The sequence below is a fragment of the Vanellus vanellus genome, assembly GCF_965231255.1.
Source record: "Vanellus vanellus genome assembly, chromosome: 2".
Lineage (NCBI taxonomy): Eukaryota > Metazoa > Chordata > Aves > Charadriiformes > Charadriidae > Vanellus > Vanellus vanellus.
In genome coordinates, this window is record NC_138906.1 from 39,691,766 (window position 1) to 39,711,595 (window position 19,830).

Sequence of the window (19,830 nt, forward strand, 5' to 3'; positions counted from 1 at the left end):
TTCATTAAGTTTTTTTTTGTTTCCATGCCAAGGTACTTTGCACAACTTTTCATAGCAGCCTCAGTCAATCTACATTGTCTTACAAAAGACTTTTTACTGAAGGGCTACAGAGCATGAGCAATATAAATATATATATATATATATATCAGTTCAAGGGTAAGAGATAAAGGCAGCATCCGTGCTATAGAACTGCATCCAAAATACATATCCGAAAAATGTATCTATCTATCTATCTCCTCTAATTAAACCTGTCCTATCTATTTGCAGATCCGTCTAAAAATCCGCCATTAAGAACACATGTGAGATGAGAAGAGTCTTCTGATCCTCTCTGGATTAGTATTAAAAGAGAACATCATCAAGATAATGTATAAAACAGAAGGGGTCCCCATCACAGTGATAGAGATTATATTTGAATTGCAAGTGCTGCAATGTTAACATCTCTATAAACTGGAAAAGCAATGTAAATGATACTTTTTGAACTGGCCTACAATACTACAGGAGTGTTAGTACAGGCTTTTAAATTACTGTATATAGGTGGATATTTTTTAAGCAAAGCAGCATAAAATTTAAATTCTTTGTAGTGTTGAAACAATTATTCTTATCATGCTGACAGGTGTCACCTCAAAATGCTTTTTGCACTACATGCCTGTAGTTCATTTTTCCCCTTCAATCATCATTTTTAAATATTTTGGAAATTCTCCAGTTATTATTCAGACATTTTTCAATGATCTATCAGAAACTAACATGCTACCTTTAGTCTCTTTGTATGTTTCTTCACTTCTATTCTGCCTATCCTCAGATTGCAGCAGAATGTCACTTTCATGAACAGACAGGCCCACAACCTATTTCTCATGAAGCATGAAAAGGAAAGATGACAAAGAGCTGTGGCTGCTGCTGAGCCTACCTCCTAGTGATTACAGATCCTTATAGGGTAGTGTCTGAAGAAGCCCAGCTGCGTAGGGTGGTCGTGGACTTGACAAAGACAACAGAAGCTTTCCAAACTGGAGGAAAAGAAAGTTGTTCTACTGTAATTAAAAAAAAAAAAAGATGGTTTGCGCGAACGCACATGCCATGAAGTATGTATGTAAGGGGCACGTGTCCTGTCTTCCTGCTGGCAAAGTGGATATTTACCATTTGCGTGACAGACTGTCTTTACTCTGCAATTAGGAGGCCTTTGGATGAGGGGTCCAACACCTACCTTTTAAACAGACAACCAGAGCTACTATTGTTCACCCATAGCAGCAGTGAGGGTTCATTGTCCAAAATACACCACATGAAACAAGCAGTTCCCAAAGTGGTTGTTATCTTGAATAGAGTTGGTTGAAAAAAGTAACAACTAGCAGCAGATGAGACTTGAGCTTCAGCTTTTAATATGCAGCCTGGGGTAAGGTCTTTGGAGCACAGATGTTCAGATCTGGTCATAAGATGTCTATTTCTCACAAGAATTACCCTTACTCTTGTGCATTTTACTGCATTAAGAGGAGTGTTGCCAGCAGGTCAAGGGAGGCAATCCTTCCACTCTGCTCTGCACTGGTGAGGCCACACTTGGAGTTCTGTGTCCAGTTCTGGGCTCCCCAGTATAAGAGGAGTAGATGGACATGTTGGAGAGTCCAACAAAAGGTCCACTAAGATGATGAAGGGAATGGAGCATCTCTCCTATGAGGAAAGGCTGAGAGAGCTGGGACTGTTCAGCCTGAAGAAGAGAAGGCTCAGAGGGGATCTCATCAATGTGTATAAATATCTGAAGGGAGGGCATAAAGATGGAGCCAGGCTCTTCTCAGTGGTACCCAGTGACAGGACCAGAGGCAATGGGCACCAACTGAAACACAGGAGGCTCTGTCTGAACATCACAAAACTTTTTCACTGTGGGGGTGACCAAGCACTGACACAGGTTGCCCAGGGATGTTTCGGAGTCTCACTCCTTAGAGATAGTCAGAAGCTGCCTCGACATGGTCCTGGGCAACTGGCTGTAGGTGGCCCTGCTTGAGCAGGGGGTTGGATCAGATGATTTTCAGCCATCCCTTCCAACTTCAACCACTCTTTGATTCCCCTTCTCACAGCTTTCCTGGGTTCCTGCATTTGGGTCACAACAACCCCATGCAGCACTACAGGCTAGAATGGCTGAAAAGCTGCCTAGCAGAAAAGAACTTGGTGGTGTTGGTCGACAGCCAGCTGCATATGAGCTAGCAGTGTGCCCAGGTGGCCAAGAAGGCCAGTAGCAATCCTGGCTTCTATCAGAAATAGTGTGGCCAGCAGGACTAGGGAAGTTATCACCCCTCTATACTCAGGACTGGTAAGGCTGCACCTTGAATACTGTGTTCAGTTTTGGGCCCCTCACTACAAGACAGACATTGAGGTGCTGGAGTGTGCCCAGAGAAGGACAGCAAAGCTGGTGAAAGGTCTAGAGAACAAGTCCTGTGAGGAGCAGTTGAGGGAACTGGGGTTGTTCAGCCTGGAGAAAAGGAGGCTGAGGGGAGACCTTATTGCTCTCTACAACTACCTGAAAGGAGGTTGTAGTGAGGTGGGTGTCAGTCCCTTCTCCCAAGTAACAAGTGGTAGGACAAGAAGAAATAGCCTCAAGTTGAGCCACAGGAGGTTTAGCCTGGATATTCAGAAAAATTTCTTCACCAAAAGGGTTATCAAACATTGGAACAGGCTACCCAGGGAAGTGGTTGAGTCCCCATCCCTGAAGGTATTTAAGATGTGTACTAGTGGTGCTTAAGGGCACGGTTTAGTCGTGAACTTGGCAGTGTTTACAGTTGGAGTCTATTTTAAAGGTCTTTTCTAACCTAAGTGATTCTATGATTCACCAGCTTGTAAAAGGGCACTGCTGTTCCAGGGTGAACCTGGTGCTAATAGCCAGGCTATTTACAGTCATGGCATTAATTTATATAATTGCTATAAATTCCCCTCAGCTGCAGCTATAACAACATTATAGATCACAGGTGAAGATCTTTCCCCATGGCCATGCCTTTGAACAAAACTATTTGGAAAAGCCAGGTAACTGCATCTTCACATATCTCTGCCTTCCTCTTCATTCTTGTGACAGCTCAGTTACGCTGTAACTCCTACTCCCGCACACATGCATGCTCATGGTGTGGAGATGGTTTAAGGGTAAGAAGCTCTTTCCCTGTAGGACTCTAAGAAAGCAACATTAGTCTTTTTCTAGCCTATTACGATATCTTGCTGTAAGTCATGTGAAAAGAAAAAAAATTAGTGATGCTTTGACCAACACTTACTGTCACTGTCATTATTATAGTTACTCGATAAATATGCATGAATATAGTAATAAGCAGGGGTCAGCATATACATTGCTTCTCAAACAACTAGGACAGTTTAACACTGCTTTGAAGATTATTATAGTACTATTAAAGGTGAATTATTGTTGGTTCTCATTTGTTCTGGAACTTGTATACTGCTCTGTAATAAGTACCTTCATAAGGATTTTAAAACTACTTAACGCTAGACTACCTGCCAGAAGGTATATAAAGGAGGAAAAAAAAAATTACTCCTGTTTTTATTATGATTAGGGGTACTTTAGAAGCAAACATTATCTTTCAGGGATTAAATTAGAAAGCCTGTGAATATTTGCAAGCATTGGTGAAATGTTATTTCCATATACACTCAATTGTTGTTCAAGATCCATTGAAGCTTCTGAAGTTGTTATTACCTGGAGATAGAGAATCCCCCTGGCTGTCATCTTGCAGCAGCTGGTCCCACTAGTCCCACTGTCCTTCCACTGAGCCACAGCTGTGCTCAAGACCACTGGAAGTTTGAAGACCATGGGGGTAACTCTGGTTTCTCAAAACTCATAGGACAAGGGATTGCACTCGAGCATATTGCTGTAGCACAGTATGCTTTTTTTTTAATGTACTACACAGCTGAAGCAAAAGCAACATACTATTAGAAAATTACTACCTGGATCACTGTGCTCAAAACAATTTATTAGTTCTGTCATATAAGCAGTTCCAAATAAGGACATAAATTCCCACAAAATAATTGCAAACATTGGTTTCTTCTTTCTTAAGAAAACAGGCAAATACAATATATTATGTTTTTAGCAGGAACACCCTCTTTCATCTTGCCTCCCTCCAAACTCTCAAAGATTAGAGATCCGAGCTGTGCAAGAGAGCTGTGTGAAGCGGTATACCCTGATTTTGGCCCTCTGGATGGGGCAATCATTTTATCCCTGTTCTCCCCTTGTTCACAAATATCCAGCTACTCCTATCAGAATTCAAAGTGCTCAATAAGCAACAGCTTACAGAGGCAGCTTTTAGTTCAACGTGGTATGTATTAAGTGTACTCTGATTAGGAGTATTTTCATTCAAAGTACCCTTTCATTCCAAAAGTGACTTTCATGGGAAATACATTTAGTTCAGTTGTGGGCAGTTGGCAAAAGCACACTACTCTTTCAGCTGGCTTCATCCAGCACAAGACCCTCTGAAATGTAGTCCTTGCAGTCCCTATTCTGGCTAGGTAGATAAAAATGTTAGAGTTTACTTGCCTATTTTCTCCTTCCCTTATCTCCATTTTCAGAATACCTAGGCACAGGAGCTGTTCCTGTAAAAGAGAGCATGGGAGGAGCGTATTGTGACTGGGAAGATTGTTAGGTAGGCCATAAAAGAAAATATCTTCGTGCTTGTTTTCTGCAAGTGAAAAGGCCTGATGTTTTCTTATTCAATTGCCAGTTGTCATATAAGGTAATGCCAAAGTAATAAGTCTGAATGGCACAATTTAATAAAAAAAAAAATATCTGAGAATGCAGTGTGCCGATATGGCAATGACCATTTCCCTAACGCACAACTCTTACAGTTTCAAGTTGAGGTGTTGCTGCCTTCTAAGGAACTTTTATTTCCTCAATACAAAAGTCTCTGGTTCTTCACCATCCCCTTCCCTGAACGGTGAAGCATTTTAACTCCATATGCTAATTTCCCTTATTAAAGACATGGACTTCTTGTCTGAACCTCTTGTTAAAAAAAACTCCAACCATCTTCACATGACACAGAAGCAGTGTTTACTGGTTTAATTCTTGAAGCGTTTGCCCTATCTCACTTCTACAAGAAGAAAATACATGAAATCAGGTCTGTCTGTAAGACTTGAGGAAGGGAAGCATGCTGCAGAACTGCACTTAATATAAGGAAGCAGAAGACAGCCATTTCTAAACCTAACCAGTTGGATTGCCACACCCACCAGTAACTCCCTGGTACTTAAAGATTCATCAGCCATGTATGCTCACCACAGAGATTACTAGGAACTGTTCAACAGTACAAAGGCAGAAAGATGGAGAATAGTCAGGTATTGATGAATGTCTGGCATCCATTCCCTAAAAAATTTCCAAATTTGTAGCTTGTATATAAATATGACACCTTACTAATTGCATCTTAAGAGCCTATAGGTTATGTACAGATGTCTTAAGCATCCAGGCTGGCTCTGCATTTTAGTACTCAGTGCTAGAACAGCAGCCAGGTGCATTACCAACACAAGCTTCCCTAAATTGGGTGCAGGTGAAGGCAAAACTTAACCTGGGGGACCTAATTCTGATAATTTGTACAGGCATAATGTCAGATGCTGAGTTACTGTAACCAGATATGCCTATATGAGGCCAGTTCAGCAAGGTCAAGAACAAGGACTTACCTTCCTGCCCCCTCAAAACTGGGATTTCAACTCTACCATTCTTTGTGTGAATTAGCAAGAAGACAAAAATGCAAGTCAGCTTTGCTGCAAGCCTAGTCCTGAGCAATAGAGGAAAAAACAGATTGCTTTCAATGACGATATGGCAGTTAGCCTGATGAAGTTAATCTTTGCTTTAATTGGTTGCCCAACATACATATTTAAACATTCTGTACTAAATTAGCCAGCATGCACACAGTAATTGGACCAGTCAGTGACTTTCTCCTTTCACTATATACATACACAAACAGGAACACCACAAGATTGGACACAGGAAAGCAATTTGTTAACCAGATACAGCTAGCAAGTAACATTTTTTCCTCTAGAAATGTTTTTCCTGCAAATTCACAAGTGTGAAGACTTTCTGTCAAGGCTTGAAGAACTTTGCAGTCTTCCAGAGAAAAGGCTAACAATAGCCACCGTAGCTGAAATGAGATAAAATTAATTTAAAATCCATTCCAAGCAAGAGTGAAATTGAGAAAAAATTGCCTGCAATGTAGTGTAAGGAAAAGGGACTTTGGAGACAATCCGAGCAGACACACTGAGGTAGAAGGGTGGCTTTGGACCCGATTCTGAACACCCTTAGCTTAGTGTAAAAGAGAAGGAGGATCAGAATCGGATTCAACATTTCACATTGACTGATACCTGGTACCAGAAACTCAATATCTAAAGAATTGAAGTTTTTGCTTACTTTATTTGAAGAACTTTAGTTCTGTGTCAACACAGTCATAGAAAAGATCCACTACTTCAGCAGGATCCAGAACCTCTGTACGAGTAAGGATATCTTCCATTGCTTCTAAGCCTTGTTTTTCAAGGTCTAACATAATCCTCATCAGTTTCTGGCCTTTATCCTAAAGGCATGAAACAACCAGACTCAATTAACCAGCAAACAGGCGCATTAAAGCATTTTACTGTTCTCTTCTGTTATGGAGAGCTTTTCAAGTATTTTTAAAAATGAGAAAGTCTTTTTAAGTACTAACTATTTCTGTTAACAGTTTTTTGGATGGAAAGGCTGAAAAAAACAGTGCTGGACACTTTACACATTAAGAAAAATAACCAAGGAATTGCTAAGTTTAAAGCAGAGAAGGAAGATGGAGTGAAAGATGGATAGAGGAAAATGGTATATGGCTTGTACACATGATAAAAAGGTAAAGCAACTTCTTAAGCCTGTAAACCCACAAACAGAACTATATGAGAAGACTAGAATCCCCAAGGATTGTACAGACCATGGTATGTACACCTGTCTCCCTCAGATCATCACCTGCAAGATGATGATTAGATCTGAAGTGATGTGTAATGTAACAGCATTAAGACTCCCGATCCCAGAGAAGACTGCATGTGTCATTCTGACTTCATGTTTCTGGGCAGGAAATTCACTCCTGAAGAAGGTGTCGTTTTGTTTTATCCAGATGTTATTTAAAGTTTCCTTTTTTTTCTTTACTTTTTTTTTTTTTTAATGGAGAAATGCTGTTTGTTTTGCTTACAGCTTTCAAAATTGAATTTCAGAAAAAAAGGCATTTAGAATGAGTGACAGTTCTCAGCTTTCCAGGATTTATACCAGCATTTGTGCAGAAAGAGTAGAACACCTAAGCCAAGGTTTAGGCTCTCAGGTGGGCGGTTTTTATAGCATGAAGCCTGACTAAAAGCTACGTTTCCTTTTCTACAACAACTTTTGGCGTCACACCATCGGACTTTAACAGGGATGAGTTCACAAGATGCTCAAATACCTCTTCTAGGTCTTCCCAAATCAGTGTCTCACGTAATGCTGTGGGAGCCAGCTGTATGTTGAGTCAATGTTACCACAGAGGCCACAGATTTTAAATTAAACCATTTCAAGGGATTAAAAACCACATCTAGTAAAAACTGCATTTAAATAAAGTTTGTGCTAGCAAAGGTTACCAAGGTTTCTTTAATCACTAATGGATAAGTCTGAATGCTGTTAGGGTCTTAGGAAGACCCTGACCTACGCAAATGGGCACAGAGAAAATTGCAGAAAAGCAAGTCCTCTGTGGAAGTTCAACATGACTATGTGGGTCTTCCACAAATTGCCTGAAATACCAACACCACCATGACTGGCATGCCCTGGGGATCTCTCCCTCTGTTTTACTTCCTTATAACTAGTTATCCAGTTTACTGCTGTAGTTGTAATTGCAAATGTTACAGAAGAGTTACAAAACCACTTGCACTATGACAGCAAAAGTTTTACCTCAATCACTTGGAAAAGCTGTACAGAATAATCCCCCTCCTGCCTTAATTTATTCTGAAATTTGTTCCCCTAAGAGATCTTCAACACTTTAGGTTTTTTTACACCGGAAGGTTTCCAGCCTTCAGGTACCTGTTGCATAGCATTGTAAAGTGTCCTTTCTTCTCACATGACATTTTCAGTTAATTCTTACAAATTAACAGAAATGCATTCAATTGAGACTTGCAAAACTTTCACATGCAAATTATTCCTTCAAGAAAAACCACTCCAACTATGTAGTATTTAATCCAGCATATAATTTAAATTATAACATTCCTGCCATCATCCTATCATATAATTCTGATACCATGTTGCATTAGCATCCAGTGTTCAATAATCACTTAAAAAGACTATATACAAAATGGGGATTGAACAAGCTAATCAGCTTGTCCATTCCACTTTTCACTTTGTAAAAGTAATGGAGCAGAGCAACACTCAAAATAACCAAAAAAAAAAAACTATGCAGAAGAGTTTGTCCTTCAGAGGGCATCGTTACTCAAGCTAAACTTGCAAGGATTCTAAGAATATTCAGAGAATTTTTTTCAGTGAGTGATTTTGAAGTAAATTATGCAGTTAGGAATCTACATTTAATTCCAGGACCCACAGCTCTTACCTGATCATTCTCAAGAAGAGATCGGGCCCATTCATGGGCCTTGTACAATTCATGCCTGCGATCAGGTTTCTCTTGGAATCGAGGTATCTTTTTAGCAGGATCATCATTGCCAAAAGAAGGAGACTGTACTTTTGGTACTAATTTTACATCATCAACAAAAATAAAGGGTTTAAATATGGACCTGAAAGAAATGAAAATTACTGCTTGCAGTAATCAGAGAGATTTTATATATGCTGTTGAAATGTTCACCAGGCTATTTTAAAACAACAGATATAGAACAGCATAGGTAATTCATCTACACTAGGCAGGGACTAGGTTAGAGAGTTGATACTGGTATTGGTTGGTGCCATCTCTCCTTCTCCTCCCAGATTTAATTTTCATTAAAATCACAAATACACACTTGTGTGGAGCAGGGAAGATTACATACCTTGCTCATTATCAGAGGATTTGGCATCTAATCAGCAGCACTTTAGAATCTTATGTTGGGGAGGGGGTGGGGGGAAGACATAGCTACCAATATTGTGAAACTTCTCACACAACTTCAACCCTGAGTTTGGATCTAAATTCCAGAAAGAAAGACAGACAACAAAACCCCAGCAATCCAGGATCTTCATTCCTGAGAATCTGTGAGTAGGTATTGGCAAGTGCATGGAGAAACTGCCTTCCTCCCCTTTAGATACACAACAGAAGAGCACCCTGCATCCTGCAGTAAAGAAGCTGCCAGAAGTGTAAGGCTTCTGCAAAACATGACTAATAACTACTGCCTGCATACAGTCAGCGGGTTCATTGCTGCTACCCTTTCCATCACTGTCATAGCGCCTTGCTGACTAAGAGTTTGTGACTCACCAGCTGCACTTAAAATAATGCTTTTTTAATGCATTAGAGTGTAAAATAATTCAAGAAAGGCCTCTAAACAAGGGTTTTTTTACAGTCTGGCTCTCTGCCTTTAAAAATGACAGAACTCCCACCAGAACAATTTGAAGCCTTGCTCCTTTTATCTCAAAGGATTTGCATCAAGTCAAAGAAAAGTTTTGGTAAGCAAGGCCAAACTTCATACTTAACCCTGAAAGTTTGAGTTGCATAATGCAAAGTGGGTGGAAAGTCCCTTTGGCACGGATGACTTCCATAGCCCTTGGTAGAACCTAATGCTTACTACCACTCTTCTTATAGGAATGTTTGTCAGCTGTTTGAGGGCACCATTTTTTTTCTCCCCATAATCTCTTTACCTCAATGCAAGTGGCAGATCTCCTGAATAACTGCAAGTGGTTTAGTTTAATTTCTGTGAATCCCAGGTGGATTCTGTTTAAAACACAAGATAATTCATTAGTTCTTTGATGATCTAGCCCATGACTTCCCTTATCTCCTCTGCTGCTTTCAGCTAGAGAAGACCAGAAGACCTGATTTAAACCAACTGGAAATTGTCCAATAAAAAACCAAACTTGGGACACCTGACAGTTGTATATGTTTTGCTCCGTTATCATTTTGATGTCATACAAGGCTACCTATAGTAGACACCCTATTTAGACACTTTATTTGTTTCAGTTTTGTACCCATCCATCCAAGAGAAGTGACTAAAATGGTCCACAACCTCATCACCTCAACAAGAACCCACTGGAAAGCAATTACGGTGGAGTGGTAGTTTCTGGGTCCTCCCTAAACTGCATTTACTCTAGAAGCTCTGAATTTCGGCAAAATTCCAGATCTGGCCTTTCAGCCCAGTGGTGTCCATTTAGAATTGCAGCAAGATGCAGTTCAGTGATACAGGACCATCAGATTGCACACCAACAACTACTTGATTGCATTTCTGGTTAGAACGTGCTCTTGAAGCGCGTTCCAATTTGGTTAGCAGGGTTTGTTTAATATCTTTCAACCCATCACCTGGGGAACCCCAATGCTGTGGCTTACCTTGAAGGGTCTGGTGTGCCAGTGAAGTAATGAACGCAGGGAAAACTAGGGTCCTGAGGCAGAACAGACACTATGCTAGCTGTAGTAAGGAAAGATTCAGAGTCTACACAGACACCACTATCCTTGTCACGCAGGACATCAATCATAGCTTGCGCAGAAACGTCACCTATATGAAGGGGGGGGAAAAAGAAAATCCTGAGTGTTGAATGGCTTGGATCCCACATAAGGATATTAACGATATTAGCCTGAACAGGCTTTGGCCTAATATGACCAGTGACACTTGACATAGGCATGTCACAAATCCCTGTTAATAGTTTCTATTTAAATAATGTAAACCCAGAATGAACTTGCCTAGCTAGTAGAAGAGAACAGTAAGAAGCATTAATTAGGCATTACAATTGCTAGGTAGGGAGAATGTCATTAAAAAGGTGTTTTACAGGAAGAAGGCCATCATGTCTGTAATATTGCTTTAGCAATCACTATGAACAGACTACTTACATAAAATACCCATTTTCCTCTAAGAAGCTACCTCTACCCGAGCCTGGGCAGAATGGGGGCACCCTGATCTCCCACTTCTCATCTATTTCCATTAGCTCTCAAGTCATCTGAATCATCTCACATTCACAGGTGTTACAGCAGCAGACCTAGACACTGAGATTTTTCTCCAAACCACTATCTACAAGAATCTGTTTTCATTCTATTTCCTGCCTGTGTCTTATCACAACTTGCCCCCCATGGCACCTCCATATTTTCTTGCATTACCTCCCCCTTTGGCAGGTAGGGCTTCTTCCCCAGCAACTTCTCAAACCCTGCACTGACTCACCCTTCCATGCACAGGTGCCTCAGTACACCAGGACACATGGAATGACCCAGCAGTCTGCAAGATTTGCAGCCATAGCCATCTGTCTGTAGGGGCCCTGAGGCTTTTTAGTGCTATAATCCAGGTTTATTAAGACCTTTCACCTATGGACCTTCAGAATTACTGTATTTGCCTCTCAGACACAAGCCGTGCTCCATGTAATTCTATAGCCTTAGCAGAAGCACTGCATTGCAATAAATATTTCACCTCTACACTCTTGACATTTGCCAACATGTGAAAATGCTAACAATTTGGTAAATTCACATCTGTGGTAAAGGGATTTTTATATAAAGATTAATTTGTACCATTTTTCACACATGAAAGAGCAGATACACATGTGCCATGCACTGCTGCAGGCTGGTCATTTCAGAGCTATTTTGGCTAGCTGCAGTGAATTTAAGTCATTAACAAATTTTGGTCTGAAAATAAACCCTTCCTTGGACTGAAGCCAATTGGCACATTGTTCTGGTAACTTTGTTCTGCTCCACAATGAAAAAGGGACTTCAGTTTGCTACTGACTAGCATTGCTCTTCCTTAAACTATCATCTTAATTCCATTCCCCAAAAGCCTAAGCAAACCTCCAAAATGTAGAATTCATTGCGCTCAAACTTCCATACGTGAAGCTTTTTTTTTTTTTAAATACTATAATTTTAGTATTAGGTAGGGCCACTATAACTCCACCAAAGCACAAAAGCAGTGGCACATCATGCCACATCACAGGAACAGCGAAGAAAGTTATTTTATAATTGGAATCCCATTTTAAAACCTTAAACTTGAGGGGAACATTAAGGGCTTCATCCTAAATTGTGGCGAGTTTAGGGCCAATCTTCATTTCTGGTCTTCCGTTCCACATGGTTTACATGTGGAGGTATTCTCCTCAGTCACATGTAGTTCCTGGACAGAATGCCTGAAAAGAGGCAGTAGTGAATAAAAATCCCGCTGCACACACAGAAAGATGATTCGACACTTACCACCTTGCTTTTCTAGGCTCTCCTTGCCAGAACAGCAGGCTAAATGGTCATCAGCAAGAGAGAACACTTCAGAAAAATTGAAGTCTGAGTCTCCATTCCACCAGCCTTGACTTCTCACATAATCCCTTAGTTCAGGATGCTCAGCATCAATTTTTGTAGTTAATGAAAGCTGATTACAAATGCATTTCACCCCCTCTGTAGAAAGGGCCACATATTAAAAGAAAGCATTAATAGTTTTTCTGGGAGAAGCTAGAAGAACAAGGTAATTTCAATTAGGAAACAAATTAAACCATTGGTTAGGATGTGTTATTTGGCATGACTGTGTAACTACACACACACAGAATTACCAGTCACTGCAGGCTGCAGAATTTATATAATACAGGCTTATATTAAACTTCATTTTTAATCTTAAATTTTAAAATGGCATGAAGTAAAAAGAAAGTGTAAGTAACCTTCAAAGAATATTATGAGTTTTTTTAATTTGCTTTTCTCAAAAATACCGCAGTGCTTATATCCATGTATCTACAGCATGACTAACAGTGGCTGCTGCAGATACTCCTCAGAGAGAATAAAGCAAATGCGTTGGAAGCCAGGGAAAGAGCTGATAAAGTAAATCTGTAAACTAAAATAAAACCAGATGCTGGAATTTGGAACAAACTTTTTCTTAAACAGAAACCAAAGCAATATTGGTGAAAGTTATTAATACTGCCTTCCACAAAAGTAAGCTTGCTTTTGTAACGGCCTCGTGCATGCAATTTAAATGAGTAACAACTTACAGTAGGAAATTCTGTGCATCAGTCTGCAAAAGAAGTCACTGTCATTCAGTTCTGACTTATACTAGGTCACTGACAGTTCGTTCAGGTTCACACTTTTAAACAGCATACCTTTCAGGGAATTTTCTTGACTTGAATGCTAGGAATATTTGTGTTTGTATCAAGCTAGGCAAGCCACTCCTTAAGAGCTCTTTAAATAGTACAATTAGTAAGTCCTGTAAAATAGTGTTTCATGGCTTTGATCCCCCTCAAAAAAATGAAAATTTATCAAGCAAATACATTTTTCCACTCAGACCAAAGAACAGTAATAGGAAGGATTTTAAAGTGTTTACCTGTAGATTACTGTCAAAGAGTTGCTTGATAAACATTCACTATAAGCTTTACAGAACTGCAGCAGTAATATTAGAAACAGAACAACTCTGAGGATGGAGTCAGGGAAAAAAAAGCCTTCACACTGGGGAATGACACATTTTCCCTGTTTTAGCAGCATTTGTGCATTCATTTGAAAGCTTAAGAGGTGTGCTTATGGTTGCAAAAAAGAACCCCCTGAACCAAGTATGAAATAGAGAGTTCTTACATAGCCAGCAGCCTTTCCTCCTGGCAGCCTCCTCAGGCTGCAGGAGATGGAAACTACTCTATCTGCAGCTCACAGGGACCTCCTGAAGAGAAATGAGCTGGTAAAAATCAGAACAGAGCTGCAATAGCATTTCAAAAAGCTGCAAGCAGCAGATGAAGGCAACAGTTTATTTGCTGGTAAGAAGGACGTGAAGGTTATGTATTGCTGACACAGCTAAAAAGGGCTAAGTAAAAAACACTGTTCATCAGGTATCAGCCAGGTAGGTCAAAAGAAGAAGGCAGGCTGTCACTGCATAATCCTGGGAACGCCAGGAGCCAGCTGCTTTCCAGAACTTAGATTTTATCAGCATTATCAGTCTTCCCTCCTCTATGTTTGGTATCTGTTGTGCTAGAAGACTTCCTCCATCTTGTAGGTATCCTTAAAATGCAAGCTTTGCTTGGGAAAACACTGTCCCCTGCTAAGCGTTTGATGGCATGAACTGACAATAGGCCATCACATAACATTACACAGTCTGACGTTATTTCTTTGCTTTGGTATTTTCAACAAAGTTAAACCTCCCTCTTCCCCATATCTGCTATATACTACCTTTCAGTGAAAGGGAAATGAAAAGAGAATTGAATGGATCTGTCATATGTCAAAGCATGGATCATAAAAATCCTCTTAAATTACCTGAATTTTTAAATCATTCAAATGTGAATAAATTTTAAAAAGCTCTACTCTTACGAAAATAAAAATCCCTTCAAAACTAAAACCAACTGAGAATAAATTAATTATACACCTTAGACAATCATATTATATTAAGGCAGCACATGTTTGCCAGTGAAGTTTTAAACAAGTTCAGCCACCAAGTCAGTGAAATCTAGAAGTTAGTTTGGCAGCTCTGGCTTCACACGTACTAAAAAAGAAACCACCTACAAGTTTAAAGAGCAGAAAAGTATTCTTTTGCAGTATCAGATAAGAAATGGGGATATGAGGGGGCTATATCTATTGCAGTAAAGCAACCAGCAGCAGCCCGTTAGATTTACCACCTAACACAAGCTCTTTTCACAAAGCTATCAACACTTATCCTTCCCTCTTAGTGTTTTAGATTTGCAAGTAAAAATTTGGGTATTAACTCCATCAAAAAGACACTTGACACATTCCAAACAGTATATAAATGTGGGAAAATAAAACACTTCCCAAAGACAAAACATTAAGCATTGATTATTACATAGCTTATGTATACAGGTAACAATCTCCAGCTTCAATGAAAATGCTGTTACATCAGCCAATGCAAATTAACATTTAAAAAAATAAGAGTAGTATAAATATAGAAGATTAAAAATTGATGATTTAATCAAACACTTGCATAAATTAGTCACTTATTTAAACTCAGTGACTTTAAGACCAATTATTTCAAGACAATTCTTTACAGCTATTTATTTTAGAGGTCTGCTGTGGAGTGATAAACTGACCTGTGATTTTTTCTGCCGCCCAGTACTTTCCAGAAGTCTCCAGTACCCAGGCTTCACTTCTGTCCACAATCAAAAATGCACTTTGGAAAGCATGGCATGAACTCCCATCTTCATAATAATTTCCACCTTGTCCATGTTCTTCCAACAGAGCAACTATTACATCCAATGCTTCTTTAGCTGTTGCACCTCTTTCTAGGCCAAGTCTGTAAGAAAAGGATAATACAGAGATTCAGACAGACATGTAACAGTCAGGTGTCCATAAGTTATTAATTTTAAACATCAGCACTGATTTGGTTTCAAAATACCAAAGTGTTAGGTGTGCCTAGTGTAAGAATTCTTGCTTTAATGAGTTACTGGAATTACCAGATGAGACTTTAGGTTATTTGTTTGAAGTCTACTTTCTACACTGGTTCTTTATTCTCAAGCCTATCATAGTTGAGTTTTAGTTTTCAAAAAAAAGAGTCCAATTGCCAACCAGTGGCCTCAACTGCACTGTAAACATGCAATGTTCTATTTATCCTCCCCCTCAGGCAGAATGAATTTGAAGGACAATTTGCAAAGGTCTTCTTAAAGTAACAGTTGCATGCAAGTTTACTTTTCTGTACAGAAGTGCGAAATTGCAAATTAATACTATCAGAGATCAAAAAAGGGAAGGAGTATTCAGTATTTCAATCTCTCTACAACCTCTCCTTCCCAATGCTCCGTTATTTAATTGGCCATTGAAGCTAGATGTATGTTATCTTTTGATGTATATTGCATGCTATAGACAGAAGCATTTGTGCACAGTAATGCTTCAGTGTTCTTGCAGAGGCTTCCCCAAAAAAAACGTTTAACAACTAAACACCAGCTTTTGTCTGAACTAGAGTAACCATATGTCTAAAAGAATATTACTTTAAAAGGAAGTCTGAGCAAAGCCAAGGGTATTTTAGGGAAAAGTAAACCGAGGCACAAGAATAGGTTTTACAAAATTATAGGGAATGATGGTATTCTGCCTTAAATAAATGGGATTAAATAATCCCTTGAGACAATTTACAGCCCTAATCAAGTCAATAATGAAAGCAGTCACCAGAAGAGTCCAAATCAGACCTGTAAATGATTCCACTGGTTCCAAGATGCAACTACTGGTAATGACGAAATGAAGTATTTTAAATAGCAGCATATCCATGCCTCCATCCTTTGGGAGAGTTACCTGGCTCAGTCCAAAATTTCTCTCTGTTGGTCATATCACCTTAATATTGTATCTTTCTCTAATAGCCCTATGGGCAAAGTCATTTTGACTGATGGAGAGTTCCAAGAAATTCACCTTTTAAAATTTAGGTACTATGCTAATCCCTTCCATTTCCCTGAAAATCACATGACAAGAAAATATTACTGTTTCTTTCTCAAAAACTACAGTACACAAATCAGGTCCTGATAACTTGAATACAAATTTGTTGATCTAAATACTTTTCAACCTGATCTCTGCACTGGGTCTGCTTTGTTAAATGGCTGGCCACTATTAGCCTTGTTTTAGGTTGAATTATTGAAAACAGTGTTTTCATCCCTCTCAGAAGTATCTATTTATCACTTAGTGACAAAGGAGAGCCAATGAGAACTTCAGGTTCTAACTCACAGTCACAAGTTCTCCCCCATCACCTTCTTACTTTGCATTTATAGTCTTTCCCTCTCGTCCTGTTTCTCTTCTTAGCTGAAACTTGTTTTGCATTGTTGTCTCCATTTTTTTGTCCCTATGCATTTATGTTTTTCCCTCATTCTTTTCATCACTGGTGCAATCACTTTTTCAGAGCACTAGAGATGCCAGTCTTAGCACATACCATAGATATCATTTAAGAGCCAGTCCAAAAAGCATGTCTTATTTATTCCTTAAGAACAACTCCAAGAGCTGACACAGGTAAAATAGTGGGCTGGCAACTACCTTGATGACCATACAGTCACTAGATTCAGTGATAATCTACTCCCTTCACCCTAATTTATGATCAAAAGCATTAGGTTATAATTAGATCAAGACCTGCCAAGAGACATAACATCACACTAAAACTAATAATGTCACCCTGAAATTTTCCTTCTGAAATGGTTATAGTCTAGCTTTCTCTGTCAGAACTACAGCAGAGATTCAGCCATTTTCTTGCAAATAGCTCTAATGTTACATTTACTTTCATTTAACAAAGGCCTAGGCTCTGCTTTTGTTTGGGTGCTCCTATCTGTCAGTCACAAGGGACAGCAAAAAACAAAGAAAAAAAAACCCTACACAACAACCACACAGCTCATCTCCACAAAACTGTAGGTCTTGACAGTTAGTATCAATGTCCTGGATGGCTCCAGCATAACCCTCCCACTAACACATTTCAGAGTACCCTTCAAGGCATGCTGGAAGAAAAGTTTTAAGTCATTTCACCCCCAGATGAGAGCTTGAATTATTCATTAAGAAAATTTCAGTGACTTAGTACAATCCACTGCCTCAGTACTTCCAATATGCTATCACAGCATATTAAAACCTTGTCAAAACAACATTATCTTTAGCTTTTCAGCTTCCCATAACAGTTACAGGTGCAGACTTCCCAAATGAAGTAACTAACATATATGATGATGACATCCTATTTATTGAGTTTTGATGTCTCAAAGGAAAGAAATTGGTAAACAAATTAATACCATTTTAAAGAGCATTCTTGACTCCCTGCCAAGACTGGCATCTCTGTGTGGCTCTGAAAAACTGACTGAACCAGTGAATGAAAAGAACAAAGAAATTATACAAACACATATGGATGAAAAATTAAGATAATAATGCAAAAATAAGGGTGTATTTCACAGGTTTCTTCATATATACCTTTTGTATGATAATGTTGTCCGGTTCTAACTGTATCAGCATAAGCAAAACAGTACACCATCTCTTCACATGAAGGTACTTCCCTAAGAAAACAGGTGCTTTCTAGAGGCAACTGTGCCTCAAAACCAAACAAAACTTCAGCCACACTAGGAAGAATACATGAAGAAAATCCTGATAAGATAACCAATGCTACAATACTGATGCAGCTTTCAAAGACCAACTTTTGAATAAATGCCTAGAACATAAAAGTAGCATTTTTTAGGAATTGTGCTGGAACCTGTTTTCCTACAATTTTTCTGCCTGTTGTGACTAGGTTCATGTTCTCCGTTTAGATAAACTGGGATGGGGACGAGCCTGCAGTAGGACCAACTTCTACCCTCGAGTCAATCACACAAACTTTATTCATTTCTTAAGAACCATTTATGTGTTCTAACATGCTGTGATACACTATCAAGCTACAAATCTGTAGATATCTGTCTTAATCCTCAGATACAGTACTACACTAGGTAACAGTTTTCAGCCATTAAGCCATCAGCCAGTTACTAAACAAGCTAAAAACTTTGTGAAATACATCTTTACTGGTGTCCATTGTGATCTTCATTAAAAAAAATGCTTTGTCTATGAGGTTGTGGGATGAATTTTCAAGTTTCTATTTCAACAACAAAACATGCTGACTTCAGAATTCTACTACCCTGCTGAAAGATAACTCTGGCCTGTTTAACACTATGTGCTCTCACAATACCCATCTACAGCCTTTGCCCACATTGGCCGGATTTTAAATCCTAACTGAAAAGTGACAATTCCAGATGAGTTCAAAGAGAGAGGAAGTCTCCCCTACAAAAAAAAGAATAACAACTTTAAGAGAATGTAGAAGCAAACTCTTAGGGAGCCTGAGCATTCAAGCAAAATTTGATTCTACTACCTGGATGACATTCCTGGGCTGATAACTCCTTACACCTGCTCTGAAGAACATTTCAGACTATAAAGCTTTTAGCTGCTTTTGCAAGCAGCTAGTCATAGGTGCACACACAGAATGTCAGTCTTCATCCTTCAGCTAAGATCTGACACAGATGCAGAAGTCCAACATATACATAGGTGTGAGAAAAATTTGGCCATCAGAGATGTGCATTTCTTAATTAGGCTTAAAATTACTCAGTTTATTTTTATTCCAATAAATCCTGAGTGATAGAATTAGTCTGTTCTGTGGATGGGTAAAAAGAGGCAGAGCTGATGCCAGCTGCTTCACTGCAGCCTATGTGATCAATTTTGTACTTGATGGCTCTCTATTCTATCAGGTGATCCAAAACAGATAAGCTTAATGCAACTGGCCAAGTCTTCACAGTAAGAGAAAGAATCACTTTGGCTGGAACACAAGGCAGATGGTTGTCTGCAACACATCTCTAGTTCTCCTTGCCTGAAGCACTCTCTGCATTCAAGCTTCGGTCAATTTCTTTTTCAAAGAAGGAAGAGAGGGTGGGTAGTATCTATAGGTGATGATCACTCGTAGTTTATGACCAATTTCTCCTTATTTTCCTATCTCCTGATTTGCTAGTGTGTGTAAATCTAGAGCTGCTGGATGACATATATATTTAGATGTTAAACTATTTTGACACTGCAATAACTGTGACCAAAATAAGCAGAGCTCTCCATCTAAACCAATCGTTTATTAAAGTTTCAAAAGGATGGTAGTAGGAGGGAAAAAATAAAGGTGGAGCTTTCTTAACAAAAAGGACTGTTGTGGTTTAACCCCAGCTGGTAACTAAACACCACACAGCCACTTGCTCCCTTCCCCCTGGTGGGATGAGGGATAGAATCAGAAGAGTAAAAGTGAGAAAACTCATGGGTTGAGTAAAGCAAAAGCCACACATGCAAGCAAAGCAAAACAAGGACTTAATTCACTACTTCCCATTGACAAGCAGGTGTTCAGCCATCTCGAGGAAAG

General features: G+C 39.3%; 2 protein-coding genes across 2 annotated transcripts in view; one reads left to right on the forward strand and one right to left on the reverse strand.

Annotated features, from left to right (window-relative positions):
• WIPF3 (WAS/WASL interacting protein family member 3) overlaps positions 1 to 1,265 on the forward strand; it is a 36,216-nt gene extending 34,951 nt beyond the window's left edge. The window contains exon 8 of the mRNA XM_082499704.1: positions 268 to 1,265. Coding sequence (XP_082355830.1) covers positions 268 to 308 — 41 coding nt within the window. The 3' untranslated portion in view covers positions 309 to 1,265. The remainder of the gene's footprint in view (positions 1 to 267) is intronic.
• Positions 1,266 to 6,362: 5,097 nt separating this feature from the next.
• SCRN1 (secernin 1) overlaps positions 6,363 to 19,830 on the reverse strand; it is a gene marked incomplete at its 3' end in the record, with an annotated part of 39,766 nt that continues 26,298 nt past the window's right edge. Inside the window, exons 4-8 of the mRNA XM_082499366.1 lie at positions 15,065 to 15,267; positions 12,261 to 12,455; positions 10,431 to 10,596; positions 8,526 to 8,706; positions 6,363 to 6,521 (exon numbers count right to left, since the gene is read on the reverse strand). Coding sequence (XP_082355492.1) covers positions 6,363 to 6,521; positions 8,526 to 8,706; positions 10,431 to 10,596; positions 12,261 to 12,455; positions 15,065 to 15,267 — 904 coding nt within the window. The remainder of the gene's footprint in view (positions 6,522 to 8,525; positions 8,707 to 10,430; positions 10,597 to 12,260; positions 12,456 to 15,064; positions 15,268 to 19,830) is intronic.